This window comes from Cyprinodon tularosa, unplaced genomic scaffold, assembly GCF_016077235.1.
Source record: "Cyprinodon tularosa strain WSP-4 unplaced genomic scaffold, ASM1607723v1 ctg930, whole genome shotgun sequence".
Lineage (NCBI taxonomy): Eukaryota > Metazoa > Chordata > Actinopteri > Cyprinodontiformes > Cyprinodontidae > Cyprinodon > Cyprinodon tularosa.
Genome location: NW_024039708.1, coordinates 36,076 through 56,789, shown reverse-complemented (window position 1 = coordinate 56,789; position 20,714 = coordinate 36,076). Strand labels below are relative to the sequence as shown.

At 40.9% G+C, this 20,714-nt stretch overlaps 1 protein-coding gene across 4 annotated transcripts in view; it reads right to left on the bottom strand.

Annotated features, from left to right (window-relative positions):
* Window positions 1-306: 306 nt before the first annotated feature.
* Window positions 307-20,714, bottom strand: part of LOC119776426 (NLR family CARD domain-containing protein 3-like) — a 44,292-nt gene continuing 23,884 nt past the window's right edge. For 2 of the 4 annotated variants that reach the window (XM_038274815.1, XM_038274816.1), the window contains 6 exons: window positions 13,547-13,720; window positions 12,258-12,431; window positions 5,446-5,608; window positions 2,836-2,841; window positions 1,785-1,821; window positions 309-1,636 (listed from right to left, as the gene is read on the bottom strand). In XM_038274815.1, coding sequence (XP_038130743.1) covers window positions 1,104-1,636; window positions 1,785-1,821; window positions 2,836-2,841; window positions 5,446-5,608; window positions 12,258-12,431; window positions 13,547-13,720 — 1,087 coding nt within the window. In that variant the 3' untranslated portion in view covers window positions 309-1,103. Of the gene's footprint in view, window positions 1,637-1,784; window positions 1,822-2,835; window positions 2,842-5,445; window positions 5,609-12,257; window positions 12,432-13,546; window positions 13,721-20,714 lie in introns of all 4 variants that reach the window. The other 2 variants (XM_038274817.1, XM_038274818.1) reach the window with 2 other exon arrangements.

The window sequence follows — 20,714 nt, the reverse complement described above, 5'->3', positions numbered from 1 at the left end:
GAGGGACTTGGTTGCTACTTAGTGTAGCCTTCAGCTGGAAGCGCTTTTGTCTAGCCTTTTAATGGCACAGAGCCAACGGCAAAATGGAAGCTAGCTTTTTTTAAAACCTACGGCGGAGGGGTGTGTCTTCAGAGGGGCTTAGTTCTGGTTACATCAGCGACAATGGATTACAACAATTTAAAATCACGTTTCCAATAAAATGCAGAGACTTTAAGGAGACAAAGAGAGATTAAAAACACTTCTGAACAAAGAGATAATTTACAGAATCCTGATTTATTTAGTCAAATATTGGTATTTGATACAGAATTAAAGTACTTCATTACAAAAACATTTCATCGCTAACTCATACAAAAAACTGGTCATAAAATAGATTAAAAAGAATTGAAGGTCCAACTATGAGTTTTGTTATAATGAATTTTACATTTATTGTTATTTTTTATTCAAAATAAAATTCAGAAAACTGGCAGAAAATGCTGTGATATTCTCCAATATTTCTATCATCTACAGTTCAGCCACAGGTTGTCTGGAATAATTCTTCTTTTAGGAACAGTCTCATCAGAAATCCTATTGGAAACTCATCTGGCTTATTAAAACATAGCAGATAACTCTGAGGAACTGACGAACTAGCAGGAGAGTTCAAACTGCAGCTTCACTCACGTCATAATTTTTTATTACTAATCAGTTGCAGAAACCCTGAACTTCACAGCCTACAAATCCTGAGGCGTCAGCCTGTTTATCTGGGTCTAATGAACAAAACTGTTCAGATCAGAGGAATAAAAACTACATAAGAGACACAAACAAGAAACAGGACAAAAAAGACTGGAGATAAAAAAATTTAAACTTCTTCTGATGGTGAGATTAAAACCCAGGATCAAACATTTACTGGATCTACCGGAAACAGAATCAAACCTTTGGATGGAACAATTCCAGCTTGCATCTTTAAAGGACTGGAAGAGGAAAAAGTTTACCAGGAATCTTTTCCAGAAGTTTTAGAAAGAAACCGACTGAAAATGAAAATGTTTCTGAGAGAAAGAGACAGACATGTAGAGACCGAACTGTTCAACAGTGAGAGGGTTTCTTTGACAAGTGGAGCCTCTTTAGACTTAACACAAAAACACTGAGGAATCAGAACCAACCCAGAATCCCGGGTAAAGTGGTTCAGTGAATGTGGTGTTGTAGGTGTAGAGGTGGATCAGTGAGTCAGAGGAGACTCTGTAGAAGGACAGAATGCCAGCAGGATGGTCCACATACACTGCTACTTTGTTAGAGACAGAGGAGGAGGAGGAGAAGGCGGAGGAGATGTCTGTTCTCTTCTTATTGTGACAGACAGAGTAACCATCATAGCATTCCAGACTCCAGGAATGATCATTATAACCAAACAAACAGTCATTACTGCCTCCTTTCCTACTTATTCTTCTGTAACTCACTGATGTAAAAACTGTTCCTTTCCACTCGACCTCCCAGTAACAGCGACCAGTAAGACCATCACTACACAGCAGCTGATACCAGCCATCAGATCTGTCTGGATGATCGGGATATGACTGAAGCTCCTCCACACGTGTCACCTTCCTGTTGTCTTCAGACAGTTTCAGTTTTCTGTTCACTGTGTTTGTGTCGATCGTGAGCTGACAGGAATCTGATGGAGAGAACAAACACAATCCAGCTGCAGTTATTGATCATCTATTGATGCTTTGACGATGACTCCTGAATGAGTGATGGGCAGTTTGAAGATAGTTTAATGTGAGCTGCTTTCTTTTTATGAATCCAATGAAAATTACACTTACACTTCCCCAGTCCTGGTTTCAACCATCGGACTCCATCCTGAAAGGAGGAGGGGGGTCAGACCATTAGTATCTTTCAGCAGGAAAACATGGACATTGTAATAGATCAGATAAGATTCCACTCTGATATGCTGCTGGAAGAACTGGATCTGGGTCATTTGGACTCTGTGACCTGCTGCATACGTTGTTTGGTCCATTGTGGGAGAAACCAAACTGATAGAGCAGAATCAAAGCAGACAACATGATGCAACCTGTACTGTCTGTCAGCTGCTAATAATGAACTGTGCTGTATAAAGCTAGCTGATGACTGAGGAACCTTGGCTCATGTCTGTCAGCCAAGCTGCAGTCAGCCAGGCCTCTGGACCCAATTCTCTTAAGTTCCTACTTTGGACTTTAAAGAGTCCAAATCTACCAAGCTGGATCTTCCTGTCTCAGTACTGAAGGTTCTGCCACAGCAGACATTACATGGTTCTGTTCTTCTTCATTCAGAATCCAATTGTCCAACATTTGAACCCGTTCATTTGAATGAAGTGTCTCTAATGTCCTGTAGTTGTCAGGTTTCAGCCCAGTTTGAACTCATTCTTTTCATGTTGTCTTTTTAATCAGGCAGGAGGTGTCATAAACGGGACAGATGGACCCAGTATTCAAGGTGAGACAGTCAGTAGGAAAGTTCAGAAAGTTTATTGAAACAAAAACATAAACAAACTGAAACTAAGGGGGAGCTGTTGGATCTGTGTCTCTCGGCGACTGCAGGTGGGGGTCTCAGACGCTCTTTATGGGAGAAACACAGGTAAGTGACCACGATCATCTGACAGAAGATGATTATCAGAGTTGGTCACTTACCTGGTTTAACAGTCCAGTCCATCTCCCTAGAGCGGGGCGCAATCCAGCCGCTGGACTGTCCCCGACGCTGCAGTCCCGGAGGACCCGAAAGAAGCCGATGCTGGACAGGGTTTTAGATCAGGCAGGAACAGAAACGAGACAGGATACAGATCAGACAGGAACAGATGGATGAAAGGATTCAGGTTTCCAGGGTATCCACAAGCTCCCAGGCAGGTTCAGAGTCTGACAGCGTCCAGAAACGTTACCAGGCGGACACACACAGGAGCAGACAGGATCAGGTGCAGACGGGCAGGCTCAGTGGTAGAGGGTAGCAGAGACAGGACGTGGAACCAGAACTTGGTGCAGGACCTTTAAACTGGTCTCCTCCTTGGAGCCAGGCTTACTGGGATAAAAACTCAACCTCCCACCGTAAAGAGCCAAAAACCCAGAGGACTCAGCAGGGGAGGAACAGTCGATCAAAACCCGTTTCCACTGGCCGCCAGGATCCAGGACTCGAACCGTGGAAAAACTCAAGACACTCAACAGACAAACTAACAGGAAACAAACATGAAGCTAACAGAAAGCAAACAATGATTTGGCCCCGAAAGCTTAGGCTAGGCTGAACAGAATATAAAGCAAAGGAAACAGGTGTGAGGAATAAATGATAATTAAGGCAGGGAGAGAAATGGCAGGTGAAAGAAATAAACAATTAAGGTGGAGGAATCAGGCCAGATCATGACAGGAGGAGGACACCATCCAGTCTGGTTCTTCATCTCCGGTTAAAAAAAGCTCTCCTATCATCAAGGTTTATTTAATCCAACATCCACACTGAGACTGAAGCTGATTGATGAGATGGGAGACTTAATAACAGATCAAGTAAGTTTTCCAACATCTATCAGCTCTGCTTCCTGGATAAGATGAGCTGCAGCACCTTCATCTGCTCAAAGATCTTCATCAAAGAGTCCTGACCTGTCAGTACTTGAACTATTTAGGTGTTATGATAGTGCTATGAAAGGAGCAGCATGCAGGTGACTGTTCTGATCTTCTCTGAACACCTCATCGAGTGCAGTCAAAGCTCTATCTTTATCTGAGGTGAAATATAGACAGGTGGAATATAGACAGCTGTGTTAGTTACTGATGGAAACGTTCTGACCCAGAAGGACGGTCAGAGCAAGTTACTTGATGGACAGATGCTCCAGATCCACTATATCAGAGTGAGAAAGTCCAGATGTTTACACCATCAAACACACACTCCAATATCTGCTGATTTTCCTGCCTTTGCTGTTCTGTCCACCTAGTCCGGGGGAAAGAATTGGATCGTATCATGGGGAGGTCCAGAACCCCTGGGTTTCTCCATGTCTCAGAATAGCAGAAAAGTTTCAGATCTCTGATGTTCTGCTCGAGCTTCGCTCTTGACACAGATGATCCATTTGATTGCCAGATAGTGGGGAACACGAACCATCATCCACTGGGAACTGGATGATGGTGTGTTTGTTCACTGGTTCTGGTTCTTACTCCATAGGGGTCTCGTGTCTTTCCTTAGTCATGGTCTCCTTCTTTGTTCTTTAAAGTTATGTGTCTCTGGAGGCCATTTGGAGTCTAAAAGCTTTTCAGGAATCGTTGAGTAGATGGTTCTAGAGGCTCCAAAAGAGTCAAAGTTCTGGAAGTAGTTAGAACTAAAGTGTCTGGTTAGAAAAGTAAACTTAAAGAGACATTCCATCAAAGCCCAGTCAGATCTTGGCAACTATGATTCTAAATCAGACAATGAAACAGATGATGAAGTAACTGCTGCCTGTTCAGGTGAGAAACTAACCAATCAGAAGGATTTACCAGAACATCATTAACGTAGCATTTAAAGGAATAGTACACCCAAAACATGATTAGCCTTCATTTTCTACTCACCCCCATGCTGAACAACACTCTGGAGTACTTTTTTGATATCTCAAATGCTGGAGATCTGGGAGGCTTCTTGCTGTCTGCTGACATTCAAATAATGGAGGTCTATGGCGCCAGAGACAGAAAGGTCCATAAAAGTCCACAAAAAACATGTCAATATTCCTCCATACTGCTCGTCCAATGTATTCCAAGTGTCCTGAGTGGGTAGCGTCCATAATTTACTCGAAACGAAGTCATTTAGAATGTTTTTAGAGCATAAACAGTAGTGTATAGGAATTCCTGAAAGCGCGCACACGCGCGCTCACGACGCTACGGAAGCCGGCAGACCAAACCAGATGAAAGTGCGCATTCAGCGTCTGCTCTGTCAATAATGCAAGCGTAGAAGAAGAAATGTGCTGTTTACCTGTGCAAAGAAAGAAACAACGAAAGAAAAATGTCTGAGGACTTCAGTGTTGAGGAAGAGCATGAGTTCTTTGCCGAGCTGAATGCGCACTTTCATCTGGTTTGGTCTGCCGCGGTTTCCGTAGACTCGTGAACGCGCTTTCAGGAAATCCTATACACTACTGTTTATGCTCTAAAAACATTCTAAATGACTTCGTTTCGAGTAAATTCTGGATGCTACCCACTCAGGACACTTGGAATACATTGGACGAGCAGTATGGAGGAATATTGACATGTTTTTTCTGGACTTTTATGGACCTTTCTGCCTCGGGCGCCATAGACCTCCATTATTTGAATGTCAGCAGACAGCAAGAAGCCTCCCAGATCTCCAGATGCATTTGAGATATCAAAAAAGTACTCCAGAGTGTTGATCAGCATGGGGGTGAGTAGAAAATGAAGGCTAATCATGTTTTGGGTGTACTATTCCTTTAAACCATTTGAATCTATGAAACAGAGAATACTGTTCCTCAGTAGAACCCAGAATATCCAGTTTGATGAATCCTCACCTGAATATTTCCAGTGTCCAGTCTGAAGCAGACAGAAACTTCTCCCCTGAATCATGGAGATTGTTATTCTGCAGATCAACCTCCCTCAACCAGCAGGACTTGGACCTTAGAAGTGATGACAGAACTTCACAAGTTCTCCCTGAGAGGTTACAGGATCTAAGTCTAATAGACAAAATGAAACAAGTCAAAGAAGAACAAAAAGATTTTATTTGGACAGAAAATGTTTGTCTTAATACCATAAAAAGTCAGGATTATCAAAGTTTGCTCTGATAAAAACAAGCACATTATATTGGGTCAATATTGCTGTTAAACTATTCTGACCCCTGCAGGACCCTCGTGGTTGGAAATTTACCTTTCATATCCAGCGCTGGTTACTGATATAGGGCCCCTGAGGACCTAGTAAGCCCCTTAGTTTTTAAACACTGACTTCCAACTAACTAGTCTGCCTTCTCCTCAGGTACGTTGCTGCCTTAACTTGGAGAATATTGTGTGTCACATTCCAACACTTCCGCATCCATCCTCTACTCATGCTCACCATTCACGACTGATTTCAGTGACTTTCACACTAAAGCGGGAAACTTGGATTCTAACCTTAGTTTGTGTTGAAGACATTTCTATTTCAGAATTCTTAGACTTGGTGGGTCTCTTTTGTTTTCGCCTCTGAGCTGCATCAAAGCCAGACATTATATGCAAGATAAACCAGGGAATGCTTTACTACTTTCTATGAAGTCTAAAGTTTAGATTAATATCACCTGAAAAAAATTTGAAAAGGCCCAGATGATGATAGGGGATGTCTGTAGGGGCTTATTTTTGGAAGGGCTTAGCCCAAGTAAGGTGTTTTAGTGTATGCAAATTGCATCCTCAGAAATGTTTAAAGGTCCTGAAAAGACAGCTTTTACATGCAAAACTCACCCCCTTTTAAATTTACTTTGGTTATAATAAAAAATATGTTAGTTTTACTGTGTATTATACCTTTAAAACTATGTTGTAGAATAATATTTCAAGACACTTATGTAAACAAAGCTCTCTCACTGTACTAAATTGCCTGTGCTATTTTCTTATTTCTTTATGGGCCAACAGACCAAGATAGGCTGTGATTTTGGATGATAGCCACAAATATGTTATTGGAGCCAAATATGTGTATTTTTTGTTTATTTTTATTTTTATTTATTTTTCTTATTTTTTTTGTTTGTTAGTTTTGTTTGTGACCACTAGATGGGGCTGTCGGCTCTAGTATATAAATGAAGACATGACAGGTAATTGACAGGTGTTGAATCCGGAAGGGCATACAAGTTTTTGACCGCTGTGGCGGAGTCGTTGTTATCCCTGTGGCCGTGCATTGTGGAATAAATGATTTTTCATGCACAAAATGGTTCATCTGGCTGGAACAACTTATGTACTGCAAGAAGATCGTTTGATTCACGTTTTCACGCGATCGACAGGTACGTTAGCCGCTAGGCGCGTCATAACAAGCAGCAACGGATCAACGCAAAATAGTGCAGTGTGAAACAGGCTATCATATATGTATTTTGGAAATAAAATGACAGTATTCAAACCTAAGCAATACAGTACCAGTAAAAAAGTTGGCTTTACGTGTAAACTATAACAAAGAATGGTCTTATATCCCTCTTTTGATCAAATGGAAGAAATATGTGAGATGAGATAACAAATTAGAAGTAACCCTGAACCTGTCTATGCTGGAAGTTATGTGGGGGGATGGGAGTGAGATGACAGAGAGCGGTTGCCTCCTAACTCTAGACAAGGGTGAAATATAGATACATGCTCTTCAAGGTGTTTAAGACTCCCTAATGAGATGAACGACAGAGACAGCTGTTTTGAAATGTTTTCACCTGACTAGTGAAAAATGTATGTCTTTAATGAAGTCAAAGTTGTTTCTCTTGGGAAGACCCAACGTTCGTGTGTGAGAAATGTCTTTATATGCAGGGGTGGGAAACCACCCCCCCAGAGCCACACTAACAGTTCAACTGTGAGTGTGGTTCTTCTCTGCAGAGTAAAATAAAACAATTTCTTGCGCTCAAAAACGGTTAAAAGTGGGAATCATAAAGACTCTTTCAAGAATGATATGTTATCATATCAATTACAAATTAAAAACAGTATGTACACTAGGGGTGTAAATAATAATCGTTTTGTATCGATGCATCGATCCAACAGCCGATGATCCGATGCATCGATACGTCCGCAAGAGAATCGATTCATGTTTTTTTTTTCCTCCGGTCTATTTTTATCCATTTGCTCCTGGACGTAATTCTTCCACCCGTGCTGCGGTGGCGCTAAACCTATTTTGCCCTCCTACCGCGCTTCCTGGTTATACTCTTACAGCAGTGTGTTGCAGTGAGCTTGACACAGACATTTTTGATTTATGCTCAATATTGAATCGTGGTCTGTGCTACACGCTGTGGGTCTAGATACGGTCGAGGCGGCGAGGAAGTGGGGGCGAGTTTAGTCCGACGACGGAGGGACATGAGGACCATAAAGAGCGGAGATTCAGGTGGAAAAAGGGTCCCAGCGTTCTCGTGCACCTCGCTCTTCTAGCGGGTCAAACTTCACGAGTTGTTTTCCGCAATTTCGGTCATAAAAACAAAACAAGCCGGCCTCCTGTCTGCAGCACTGTTTGCTGTCAGCTACAATTTGGGAGAGGAGCAGCGGAGCGTCTGTGGAGGGGGCGGGACGTCTGGAGCTGAGGTATTGCATTGCACTGATTGCACTGATTATGTGCAGGATTTTTTGATGCAACTTTTCTACTTCTGTTATTGGTAGTTGTTTCTAAAAAAAAAAAAAAAAAAAAGCATAACGATATTACAGCTTTCATTGATTTATTTCAAACTTTAAACTTTGTTTAGCCTGTAAGGTGTAAAAAAAAAAGAGAAAAAAACGTAACCGATTAATCGATTAATCGAATCGAATCGTGGTGTATTCTTGAGTATTGAAAATAATCAAATCGTTGGGTCAGGAAATCGATACTGAATCGAATCACCATGATGGATGTGATTTACACCCCTAATGTACATTATGATACCTCCAGGTTTTTGTTTAGGTTAATTTAGGCATTTTGTTCAGGTGAAGTCGGCATCTTGAAATCAAATAAGTTATACCAGGGCATATGGGAACTATTTCAAGTGCATTGTGACAGCCAAGGGTTTTGCTCAAAGAGTAAATGTTTCATACATTTCTAACATTTCACACATGCTGTTTTCACCAAATGGGCAACATTTCATTTATTTTCTGTAAATCCAAGGCTATGGTTTTAATTGTACAGCTATTATGACTAATTCAACTGACAATAGAGAAAGATCATTGTTTGGTGATTCACTAGCCCAGGTTTTAGCAACCTTCAGTACTCGAAGATCCACTTGGACCAACTTTCCAGTGAAAAAAAACAGAGGAAATAGTCAATTCTATCTGACATCTGAAATAATGATAATGCTGTTTTACTTGTGAAATTCATTAAGTGCAGAGAAAACAGCATTTTGCCTAGCAGCAAGACGGAAGGAACAACATGGACATTCAACAGATTCCAGAGACTCTTGAAAATAAGGCAGGTTGGGGAAATAGGCTGTTAAAAAATAAGCTGTTACAAAGAGTATTTACAACCTGCTACAGCAAGCTGCTGCTGATCAAACTGTGCTGTGTAGTAACTTCTAAATATTTATTACTTTATTTACTTTAGATTCTCATGACAGTTTTATTGTCTCAAACTGATAAAGTTATTTTACTGCTGTATTTATCCACACAGGAATAAGTTGAATAAGTTGACTGAATTTCAGTCTAATCTGCATTCTGATCATATTAGTAGCCTTCTTATACTGGTTTTACTAATAAAACCAGTATGGCCCTGTATGTCTAGCCTATTTTTGTCAATTAAGGGGTTAAAACAGAGGCTTGTCTGAAGTTTGAATCTCACATTAGAGCCGTTATAAAATCCAGCTTCTTCCACTTGAGGCAGCTACCTAAGTTTAGACCTATCCTTTCAAGTCAGCATTTTTACTTAGAAGCCTTGCTGAGATGAAAGAAAAGGAAGGACATTTGAAAGGAAGTTTCCCCCTAGGTTAGATAAGGGAGAAACAAGTCAAGATTCTCACGTCCTGGTGTGAATAGAAAAATAAAGGGCCCCCGACTCCATACTCCTGGAGCACCCCCCACAGAGCAGCACGAGGGACACGGTCGAATGCCTTCTCCAAGTCCACAAAACACATGTGGACTAGTTGGGCAAACTCCCATGAACCCTCAAGCATCCTGCAGAGGGTGTAGAGCTGGTCCACTGTTCCACGGCCAGGACGAAAACCACACTGCTCCTCCTGCAGCCGAGGTTCGACAATCAGCCGGACTCTCCTCTCCAGCACCCTGGCATAGGCCTTTCCGGGGAGGCTAAGAAGTGTGATTCCCCGATAGTTGGAACACACCCTCCGGTCCCCCTTCTTGTGGAGGGAAACCACCACCCCAGTCTGCCAATCCAGGGGAACTGTCCCCGACCTCCATGCGATGTTGAAGAGAACCATGACAGCCCAACAACACCCAGAGGTCTAAGATACTAAGGACGGATTTCGTCCACCCCCTCGGTGACTTCGGCCTGGGTGATGAACGAATCCAGCCCCAAGCACCCCGTCTCTTCTTCCCCCACGGAAGGCATGTCTGTCGGGTTCAGGAGATCCTCAAAGTATTCCTTCCACCGCCCGACAATATCCTCCTTCAAGGTCAGCAGCTCCCCACTCCCACTGAAAACAGTGTTAGCGAAGCACTGCTTTCCCCTCCGGAGGAGCCGGACGGTTTGCCAAAATTGCTTTGAGGCCAACCGAGATTTTGGCTCTGCAACCGCCCGGGCTGCGACACACTTGGCCTCACGGTACCTGCTTGCTGCTTCAGGAGTCCCACAAGCCAGCAAAGCTCGATAGGACTCCTTCTTCAGCTTGACAGCATCCCTTACTATCAGTGTCCACCACCGGGTTCGGGGATTGCCACCACGACGGGCAGCTGCATCGACAATAGAGGCAGAGAACACAGCCCATTCGGACTCCATGTCTCCAACCTCCCTCGGAACCTGAGAGAAGCTTTCCCGGAGGTGGGAGTTCCGGGAAAACCCTGACCGAGGGCTCCACCAGAAGTTCCCAGCAGACCCTCACTACACGTTTGGGCCTGCCGAGTCTTTCAGGCTTCCTCCTCTTCCAGCGTATCCAGCTCACCACCAGGTGGTGGTCGGTGGACAGCTCCGCCCCTCTCTTCACCCGAGTGTCCAGGACGTGCGGCAGAAGATCAGAAGATACGACTACAAAGTCAATCATCAACGTTCGGCCGGGGGTGTCCTGGTGCCAAGTGCACCGATGGACATCCTTATGCCTGAACATGGTGTTCATTATGGACAATCCGTGACTTGCACAGAAGTCCAATAATGAGACACCACTCGGGTTCAGAGCTTGGGGCCCGTTCTTCCCGATCACGCCCCTCCAGGTGTCACTGTCATTTCCCATGTGGGCGTTGAAGTCTCCCAGTAGAATGATGGAATCCCCGGGAGGGGCGCTTTCTAACACCCTCCCCAGGTATGCTAAGAAGACCTGGTACTCCGTACTGCCGTTCGGCCCATAGGCCGAAACAACTGTCAGAGTCCTCCCTTCAACCCGAAGGCGATGGGATGCGACCCTCTCGTCTACAGGGGTGAACTCCATCAAGAGACGGCTGAGCTGGCGGGAGACAAGCATGCATTTTATTGCATGTTGCATATTAAATCTGCAGCTGGCCCTAATTGTGTCTCTGCTCTGATTTAAAACAGATTTATGAAGCCGTCTACCAATATAATGATGCCAGAGAAACTTTTTTAATTTTTAACATATTTTGAAGCTCTGCAGTCTGATTCTCTGTTCAATAAGAAAACAACAGATATGTATCTGTAATTCTGAGTAATCGTTCTCTGAGGAGCCCAGCTTTTTTTACACTCTAAAAAAGTGTATCCACTGGATTTTTTGGTGACATCTCTAATGTTTTTAACCGACCAGTCTCCCAACTTTTACTGAATCATATATCGAAGTAGCTGCCGGTTAAAATTCACCGAGTGCTGCTGAGGTTCTCCTTCTCCACGTAGCTATTCTGTATGCAGTAAATAGCGACCCCAAATAATATTATGTCCCAAAGCAACAGATCTGATGATATTTCACCAAGAGTTGCTACTGGAGAGCAGCTGGAGAGCGAGGAAAAAACACGGAGTGAAAGTGCTCTGAACACGGAAAGCTGGACCCAGTTACTATTGGCTAAAGTAAATCAGCGGAGAGAGGGAAAAAAAGCGTAAACTATTGGTGAGGACTATCCCCTCCATGCCAAAGTTGGTGGGGACATGTCCACAGCAGTCTTTCAGAGAGTTACGCCAGTGCCCTGGTGACATCAAAAGTTCGAAGCCCCACAGCTCTGGAACTGTTGTAGCTAGAAGTCTGAATTTTCTGTACTTGTGGTTGACATGATTAACAAATATAATACAATGGGACCTGCCTTTTCTCAAACATGTCTTTATTACTGCTGTTCAAATAAGACCTATAATTTTCATTATCATGTTTGAACTGATAATGTGTAGTGCTCACCCAATTTTTTTTTTCAGAAAATACAGGGTGTTTGCACATGTAATTTGCACTTACAGTTCCTAAGTTCTTTCCTTTCCATTTAAGAATTTATGCAAAAAAGGTGAGAATTTTCCCAAAAAGAGGTGGATGTCATTTTGCTCTAATGCAATTAACTAAAGCAGCTTTATAATAACGTTGACTCTTGATGCATTTCATTAAAATGACTAGAAAACAGAATAAATTGTTCAGACCTGAGAGTTTCCAGTTTGCAGTTTGGACTCTTCAGTCCAGAAGACAGCAGCTCCACTCCAGAATCCTGCAGCTTGTTGTTACTCAGGTCCATCTCTCTCAGATTAGAGGACTGGGAGCTGAGAACTGAGGCTAGAACTTCACAACTTCTCTCTGAGAGGTTACAGTCATTCAGTCTGAAGATACAGAGATAGAAAGAAAATTAGGATTCCGATGGATTAAAACAAAATCAAACAATAATAGCAACAGTAGAGACGGAGGAAACTGCTTATAGTAGGGGATTGGCAGTTCCCAATCCCCTACTACATATAGAAATATTGAAGGTATTAATCATTGGTAAAGAAAACTGAACAAAGTATCCAATTGAAGGACAACTTGCAGTGCCTCACACCCACACATGCATGCTCAGAAAATACCAGTTACTATGATGAACAGACTAATAGGGCCTATGGAGGAAGATACAGTAAAGAAGAGAAAAACTAATTTTACATGTTATGAAATTGTGATCACATGTATAGTTAAGAAAGATAGTAGTGTCTATTAAACCTTTAAACATGTGCAATGTTCCTTTGATGAATTAAGGATTCGGAAACAGAATACAATTTTAAAGCAAAGAACGCAATTCAGGGCTGGTCCATCCTTTGTTTTGGTCAGTTTTGAAATAAAGTAAAACAATAATAGTTATTTGAGTTCTTTGTTTCTGAATAAAATTAAATAAAAAATAATTCAGGCTGTATTTTTCTCATTTTAGTTATTAAAAGAAAAGACATGTTTCATATATAGTCAATTAACCATTTTGATCTTCTACTGGAACCAGGAATGATACTCTGATTAAAAGAAAATACTCTGAAAGTCAGGAGCATTAAGTTTTCAATCAGAACTAGAATGGCAAACATACATATCAGGTTTTGTTCTAAATTATTGGGGCTTTTCTCAGTTGCCTCCTGTCAAAGATTTTTGGTAAGCCTCGCACTGAGCCACCAAAAGAAGTTTGAGGTGCAGTGATAAGAGACGTTTACCTAAATGTTGATAAACCGGTTTTCTGATACCTTTTCTTATGGAAAAATCTCTAGACTAATATGACCCAAAACAATTATTATTTAATAGATTTTTGAGTTTAAGATTGATTAATTCTAAATATTTGTTGTAAATAGACTCTTATGTAGATAAAGAAAAAAAAAATCACACAATGAATAAAGCTGTAATCCATTTAACTTCTGTACCTTCATATAAAGTGGACTCCTGATACAATTTATTATAATGACTGAAAAACAGAATAAATTGTTCAGACCTGAGACTTTCCAGTTTGCAGTTTGGACTCTTCAGTCCAGAAGACAGCAGCTCCACTCCAGAATCCTGCAGCTTGTTGTTACTCAGGTCCAGCTCTCTCTGATTAGAGGACTGGGAGCTGAGAACTGAGGCCAGAACTTCACAGCTTCTCTCTGAGAGGTTACAGTCATTCAGTCTGAAGATACAGAGATAGAAATGGAAAATCAGGATTCTGATGGCTTAAAACTAAATCCAACAATAATAGCAGTCAAGACAGAGGAAACTGCTTAAAGTAGGGGATTGGCAGATCCAAATTCCCTACTACATATAGAAATATTCAAGTTATTTATCATTGGTGAAGAAAACTGAACAAAGTGGCCAATCGAAGGACAACTTGCAGTGCCTCACACCCACACATGCATGCTCAGAAAATACCAGTTACTATGATGAACTGACTAATGGGGCCTATGGAGGAAGATACAGTAAAAAAGAGAAAAACAAAACTTACTTGTTATGAAATTGTGATCACATGTATAGTTAAGAAAGATAGTAGTGTCTATTAAAACGTGTAATGCTCCTTTGATGAATTAAGAATTTGGAAAGAGAATACAATTTTAAAGCAAAAAACCTAATTCAGGGCTGGTTTTATCCTTTGTTTTTTTAAGTTTTGAAATAAACTAAAACAATATATTTTATTTGAGTTCTTTGTTTCAGAATAAAATTAAATAAAAAATAATACAGAATGTATTTTTCTCATTTTAATGATTAAAAGAAAAAAAACTTGTCAGGTTTATTCAATGATGATTATAAAATTAATGTGTGCTTATGAAACATTTTTGCAAGGGGATGCTCCACTCCTGTCTCATGATTCAGTCAGGAGACCATCCTACCTTGTCATTCTGATGGAGCATTCTGTCTTCATGAACTGATCAATTATTCTGTCAGAACAAAACTCTGTTTGTAACCATGCGTCATGTTCTGTTAATAAACGTTCTGCAGAGGAGGTCCAGTGAAAGACAGTGTGTTTGAGTCTGGGGTTCAACTGTCTCTCCTTCCTGCAGGAATTGTATCCAGAATTGTGAATTTCAGTTCTTCAATTGTGTATTTTAGTTCTTCTTAAGAAAAAACCTATTTATGAACCCGACATTTTGGTGCCGAAACCCAGGAGTCAAGATCCAATTGTCCAGGACCGTGTGGGACCAAGGCCAAGAATCTGTCAACAGCCGTCCTCCCTTCGCCGGACGGGGCCAGTTTGATCCAACCCTGCCCTGGGCATCTTGGTGACGGCTCCAGAGGAACTGATTCTACACAACAAAGGATAGGCCTGACGCTTTTTTTTTTATTGTTTTTTTTATTTTTATTTTTTATAAAATTTTCCAGATTAATATACAAAAATTAAGAACAAATCCCCACCCTTCCCTTGCCCTCCCAGAACAGCACATCATAGAACACTTTACTTTTCACTTCTAGGACCATTTAAGTTACAGCTGTAATCGCAAGAGTATTTGGCGAGACCAAGTCTTGTTGACGGATATGGCATTTGGTTATTCTGTGCGTTAGAGTTTGAGACTCTGTGTTGTTCTCGAGATAGTAAGGTTTGCAGCTGCCGCAGCAGGGATATTTGACAGATACGGCATCTGGGTATCCGGTACGTGTGAGGGCCTGGAGTTGGAGACTCCAAAGTATGCACGATAGGTATTTTTTGTCTATGTTGGTTGAACTAAAAAATATAATAGGCCTTAGAATAGGCGTGACTGTGTGAGAGTGTGTGAGGAAACAATCGAACCTTTCAGGTTCTGTTGTTTCATGCTAACACAGCAGGGGTTAATACAGTATAACTCTTGTGGATGCAGAGGCAAGAATTTCTCACCTGAAAAGGTAGAAGCAGAAATTACCACAACAGTGTTTGGGTGCTGTCCTGCTGAATAAACATCCAGTGCGTAGAATACCCTAGGTGTTTGTACGGGACTACATTCTTTAAAATGGGAAAAGGTCTAAATAAATTCAGGGGTTATTTAAAATCTACGATTAGAAGTTTGTAGAAGCGCAGGATCCAACCAAAAATAAATACTTGGATATATAGTTTGAAAAAAAATATGGGTTTGAGAGACACCTCTAGTCCAAGATAAAATAATGAGAACTAAATGATAAAATAAAAGAACTAAAGTGAGTCAGGGAGGTAAATTAATTAAAAAGGATGGGTTCAGGAAAGAGTATAGAGAAGATCATAAAGGGGATGAAAATGTTGTGTCAGATTGATCCAAGTAATTCAAAATACTTGTAGGAGTGGAAGTAAAAGTATAAAATAGATGGTGTGTGGGAGTAGATCAATGGAGAAATGTTATGTGCCTGCTAGAAATAAGCACTAGTGCAAAAATAGATAAATAAAAAAATTAATAAATAAATACATAGATAAATAAATAAATATTTATAAATAGTTAAATGAGCTCCAAATGGCGAGTTGTTGAAATAATACATGTGCAAAGTAGATATGTTATTATTAAAAATTAAATAAATAGATCTAATGTTGTGTTTGTCCGGTTTTAATGTTATGTGTTTCTGTCTTTAAAGTGATGTTTGTGGGTCTTTTAAGTTGTTTGTGTGTCCAAAAGATAATGAAACACAGTTTAAAGGGAGACAGCTTGAATCTGCAGTAGCGGGGGAGTATGTCTGTGGATCAATGACTGCAGCGTTGATCCAGTTGACAGACTTCCTAATGCGCCTGCAGGGTCTCCAAAATTATTACTTCCGGAACCAAAAAATTTTAATTTAATAACCCACAAGAAAATTATACAATTATGCAAGCTACATACAGGAAATAAAAAAATAGAGGGATTAAATAAGTGGATTGCGCAAGCTAAAACATAGAAAAAGCTATGAAGCGTAGGTTGGACCATAATTGGGCTCAAGGGAGGGGCCGGTGGTCACACGGGAAAAACAAGGGGTCATGTAGAAAGCACAATAGGTGCTACAATTGTGATAAGGAGGGCCACTTTTCTTGAGAATGTCCAGACCCCTGTCATGGTCTTGGTTCTGTTGGTTCTGTAGATTGATGTTAGTTCTCATGTTTTTCTGTTGTCCTCTATTGTCCTCTTGTGTGTGTGTGTTCCTTTCCCCTTGGCTCCCTCGTTGTCTCGTCTCACACCTGCTCCTTGTCTGCTATATATGCTCTCCCTCTGCTCTCACTCTTTGTTGGTTCATCGTCTTTGCTGTCTTCCCATGCTGTGGTCTACGTCCCTCGTCTCTCCCTGGCTCCTAGTGTTTGGTTAACCCAGATGTCTCCATAGTTCTGGTTTGCTTTTCTTTATTAGTTGGATTTTTGCATCCCTGCCATTGTTTATTTTTTGATTAAATCCACAAGAAATCACCTCAGCCTCTCTGCCTCTGCATTTGGGTCCTAAACCACAACCAACCCTGACAACCCCCGCAGAGTGACCCTCCCCGTCACCAATGTTATGACCAGCACTGATGCCAGGAGTCATGTGCACCAGCAAAAATTGCAGTTAATTGTGGACCCAGTGGAGGTCCTGGACCTACAGCTAATTTTCCCTTCTTTTTTAAACGCATCAGAAAAACCATGCTGGCATTTAAACATTTAAGGGGTAAAAGTAAAATTCCTGTGTGACACCGGGGCCGATAAATCTGTTGTGAAAAATATAATACCTCAGATTAAACCGGGGTCAAAATGGATCACTGTATTCTCTGCTGATGGGAGAATGGTGGTTCAGCGCATTTCTGAAAAACAATTGGCCACTGATGAAGAGGGATTCACGGTGGAAGCTGATTTTGTGTTAAGCCCACACTGTCCAGTTAATCTATTAGGCAGCGATTTGTTAAGGAAATTGCAATTAGTGTTGGTGCCTACAGACAGAGGGGTAGTGGTGAAAAAATGTACATGCTGTAGGGGGAAGTTACTCCAGAAAAGCAGCTGACACACGTGATACATTCAGGCTCATTCCCTAAAACATTAATAGTTCTAGCAATTAATGGACAGGCATTTAGACTTATATGCGAATCAGGAGGCTGTAATACTTGTGTTAAAGATAATGTAAATGCTAAAACCGTCTAAAAGGCTATTTTTTGTAGAATCAGCAAATAATGAAACATCCTAGGATTGTATGTTAGTCTTCAAACAGCTAAAAGGTTGCAAGGTTGCATGTTTTTGTATTAATATCACCAACTCACCCCATCAATCTGTTAAAGTGAGACTTGATGGAAAATTAGGCATTGGAATTTTCCCCACGCTGGTGGAAATGAAGGCTGTATGAATAATACATAAAATGGTTTTGCAACCAAATTCTTCTGTGTTTTATTCAACATGCTTAGCATTTCTGCTCCATGTCTATTTTTCCAACTATGGAAACAGCCTTATAAAATTCTGTTCAATGTAAAACCCCAGGTTCAAGATTTAGCATGTGTTAAAATATCTCAGCATTCTTTGCTATCACAATTTGATGAAAATGATTTCAAAGAAATTCCAAATGCTTTGTGGTCTACAAGAAGAATTGATGTAAGACTGTTGACAACCGTAGATTCAGTTGAAATAGTTCCTAATACAGGCCAAGGATGAAACAATATCTGCTAAAATGTGAAGCAAAGTAAAGTATAAACCAATTATAGAAATTTTAGCGGGTGCAGAAATAAATTTGTTGTTTGGGCCATGTTATTTCAGAAGAAGATAAAAAGCTACGAGAATGTCTTTTTAGAATTGTACAATTACTGCAGGGCTTAGATTCCACATTAGGAAAAAAAACATAGGTTTTCTTAAGTTTTTTATGACACACTAATAGCTATGTCATAGTAGCAGGCAGCAATTCACAAAGCTAAATGTAGAACTTTTCTCAGCAACTGTCTTAGCTTTGTAAAATTATCAAAAACGGCGCATCCAAACAGTTGACGATAAAGCAAGTTATATGACCTCTATGTTGTTACAGTCTCATGGTGATAGGCTCATACCTGTAGTGTCCTATTTTAAGGGTTAAGGGGGACCCGTGGAAACAATAGTTCCCCCATATTCTTATTTTTATCTTTATCATATTGTGTAGTTGGATGTGTATATACAGGTGCTGGTCATAAAATTAGAATATCATGAAAAAGTAGATTGATTTCAGTAATTCCATTTAAAAAGTGAAACTTGTATATTATATTCATACATTACATACAAACTCATATATTTCAGATGTTTATTTTGTTTAATTTTGATGATTACAAATGACAACAAATGAAAATCTCAAATTCATCATATCAGAAAATTAGAATATTGTGAAAAGGTTCAAAATTGATGGCCCCTGGTGCCACACTCTAATCAGCTAATTAACTCAAACCACCTGCAAAAGCCTTTAAATGGTCTTTCCGTCTAGTTCTATAGGCTACACAATCATGGGGAAGACTGCTGACTTGACAGTTGTCCAAAAGACGACCATCGACACCTTGCACAAGGAGGGCAAGACACAAAAGGTCATCGCTAAAGAGGCTGGCTGTTCACAGAGCTCAGTGTCCAAGCACATTAATAGAGAGGCGAAGGGAAGGAAAAGATGTGGTCGAAAAAAGTGTACAAGCAAGAGAGATAACCGCACCCTGGAGAGGATTGTGAAACAAAACCCATTCAAAAATGTGGGGGAGATTCACAAAGAGTGGACTGCAGCTGGAGTGAGTGCTTCAAGAACCACCACACACAGACGTATGAAAGACATGGGTTTCTGCTGTCGCATTCCTTGTGTCAAGCCACTCTTGAACCACAGACAGCGTCAGAAGCGTCTTGCCTGGGCTAAAGAGAAACAGGACTGGACTGCTGGTGAGTGGTCCAAAGTCATGTTCTCTGATGAAAGTAAATTTTGCATTTCCTTTGGAAATCAAGGTCCCAGAGTCTGGAGGAAAAGAAGAGAGGCACTTCATCCACGTTGCTTGAAGTCCAGTGTAAAGTTTCCACAGTCAGTGATGGTTTGGGGTGCCATGTCATCTGCTGGTGTTGGTCCATTGTGTTTTCTGAGGTCCAGGGTCAACGCAGCCACATACCAGGAAGTTCTAGAGCACTTCATGCTTCCTGCAGCTGACCAACTTTTTGGAGATGCAGATTTCATTTTCCAACAGGACTTGGCACCTGCACACAGTGCCAAAGCTACCAGTACCTGGTTGAAGGACCATGGTATCCCTGTTCTTAATTGGCCAGCAAACTCTCCTGACCTTAACCCCATAGAAAATCTATGGGGTATTGTGAAGAAGAAGATGCAATACACCAGACCCAACAATTCAGAAGAGCTAAAAGCCACTATTAGAGCAACCTGGGCTATCATAACACCTGAGCAGTGCCACAGACTGATCGACTCCATGCCACGCCGCATTGCTGCAGTAATACAGGCCAAAGGAGGCCCAACTAAATACTGAGTGCTGTACATGCTCATACTTTTCATGTTCATACTTTTCAGTTGGCCAACATTTCTATAAATCCTTTGTTTTTATTGGTCTTCAGTAATATTCTAATTTTCTGATATGATGAATTTGAGATTTTCATTTGTTGTCATTTGTAATCATCAAAATTAAACAAAATAAACATCTGAAATATATGAGTTTGTATGTAATGTATGAATATAATATACAAGTTTCACTTTTTAAATGGAATTACTGAAATCAATCTACTTTTTCATGATATTCTAATTTTATGACCAGCACCTGTATATATATATATATATATACATACATACATATATATATAAAACTGTAACTGAAGCGTGTAACAAAATTAATTTCCCTCTGGAATTATTAAAGTATTTCTGATTCTGATTGAAAGCAGCAGCTATTTTGAGGCATGAGTTTGTCATGTCTCCTGAGGGGGGATATTGAGTATAGTACAACAAGTATTTTAATCCAACTGCAGGATTAAATAACTACTTTAAAATTTTTTGCAGAGCATGTCCCACATGTTGCGAAAAACATGTTATCTGCCCAGAGCTCCTTTTGTTTTCCCTACAGGAAGGCCTGAAGCCTGGAGACAGAGTGCTGATTAAAATCATCAAGGGGAAAATTGGGCAGCTCCAAGGTGGGAAGGACCCTACATTGTGCAACCAGCAACTCCAACCGCTGTGAAGATCCAGGAGAGAGACACACTTGGATTCCCCAGAGTCATTGTAAGCTGATTAAAGACGTTCCCCAACGGGAAGCCCAGTTACCTTCAAAGGGACCCCACGACTAAT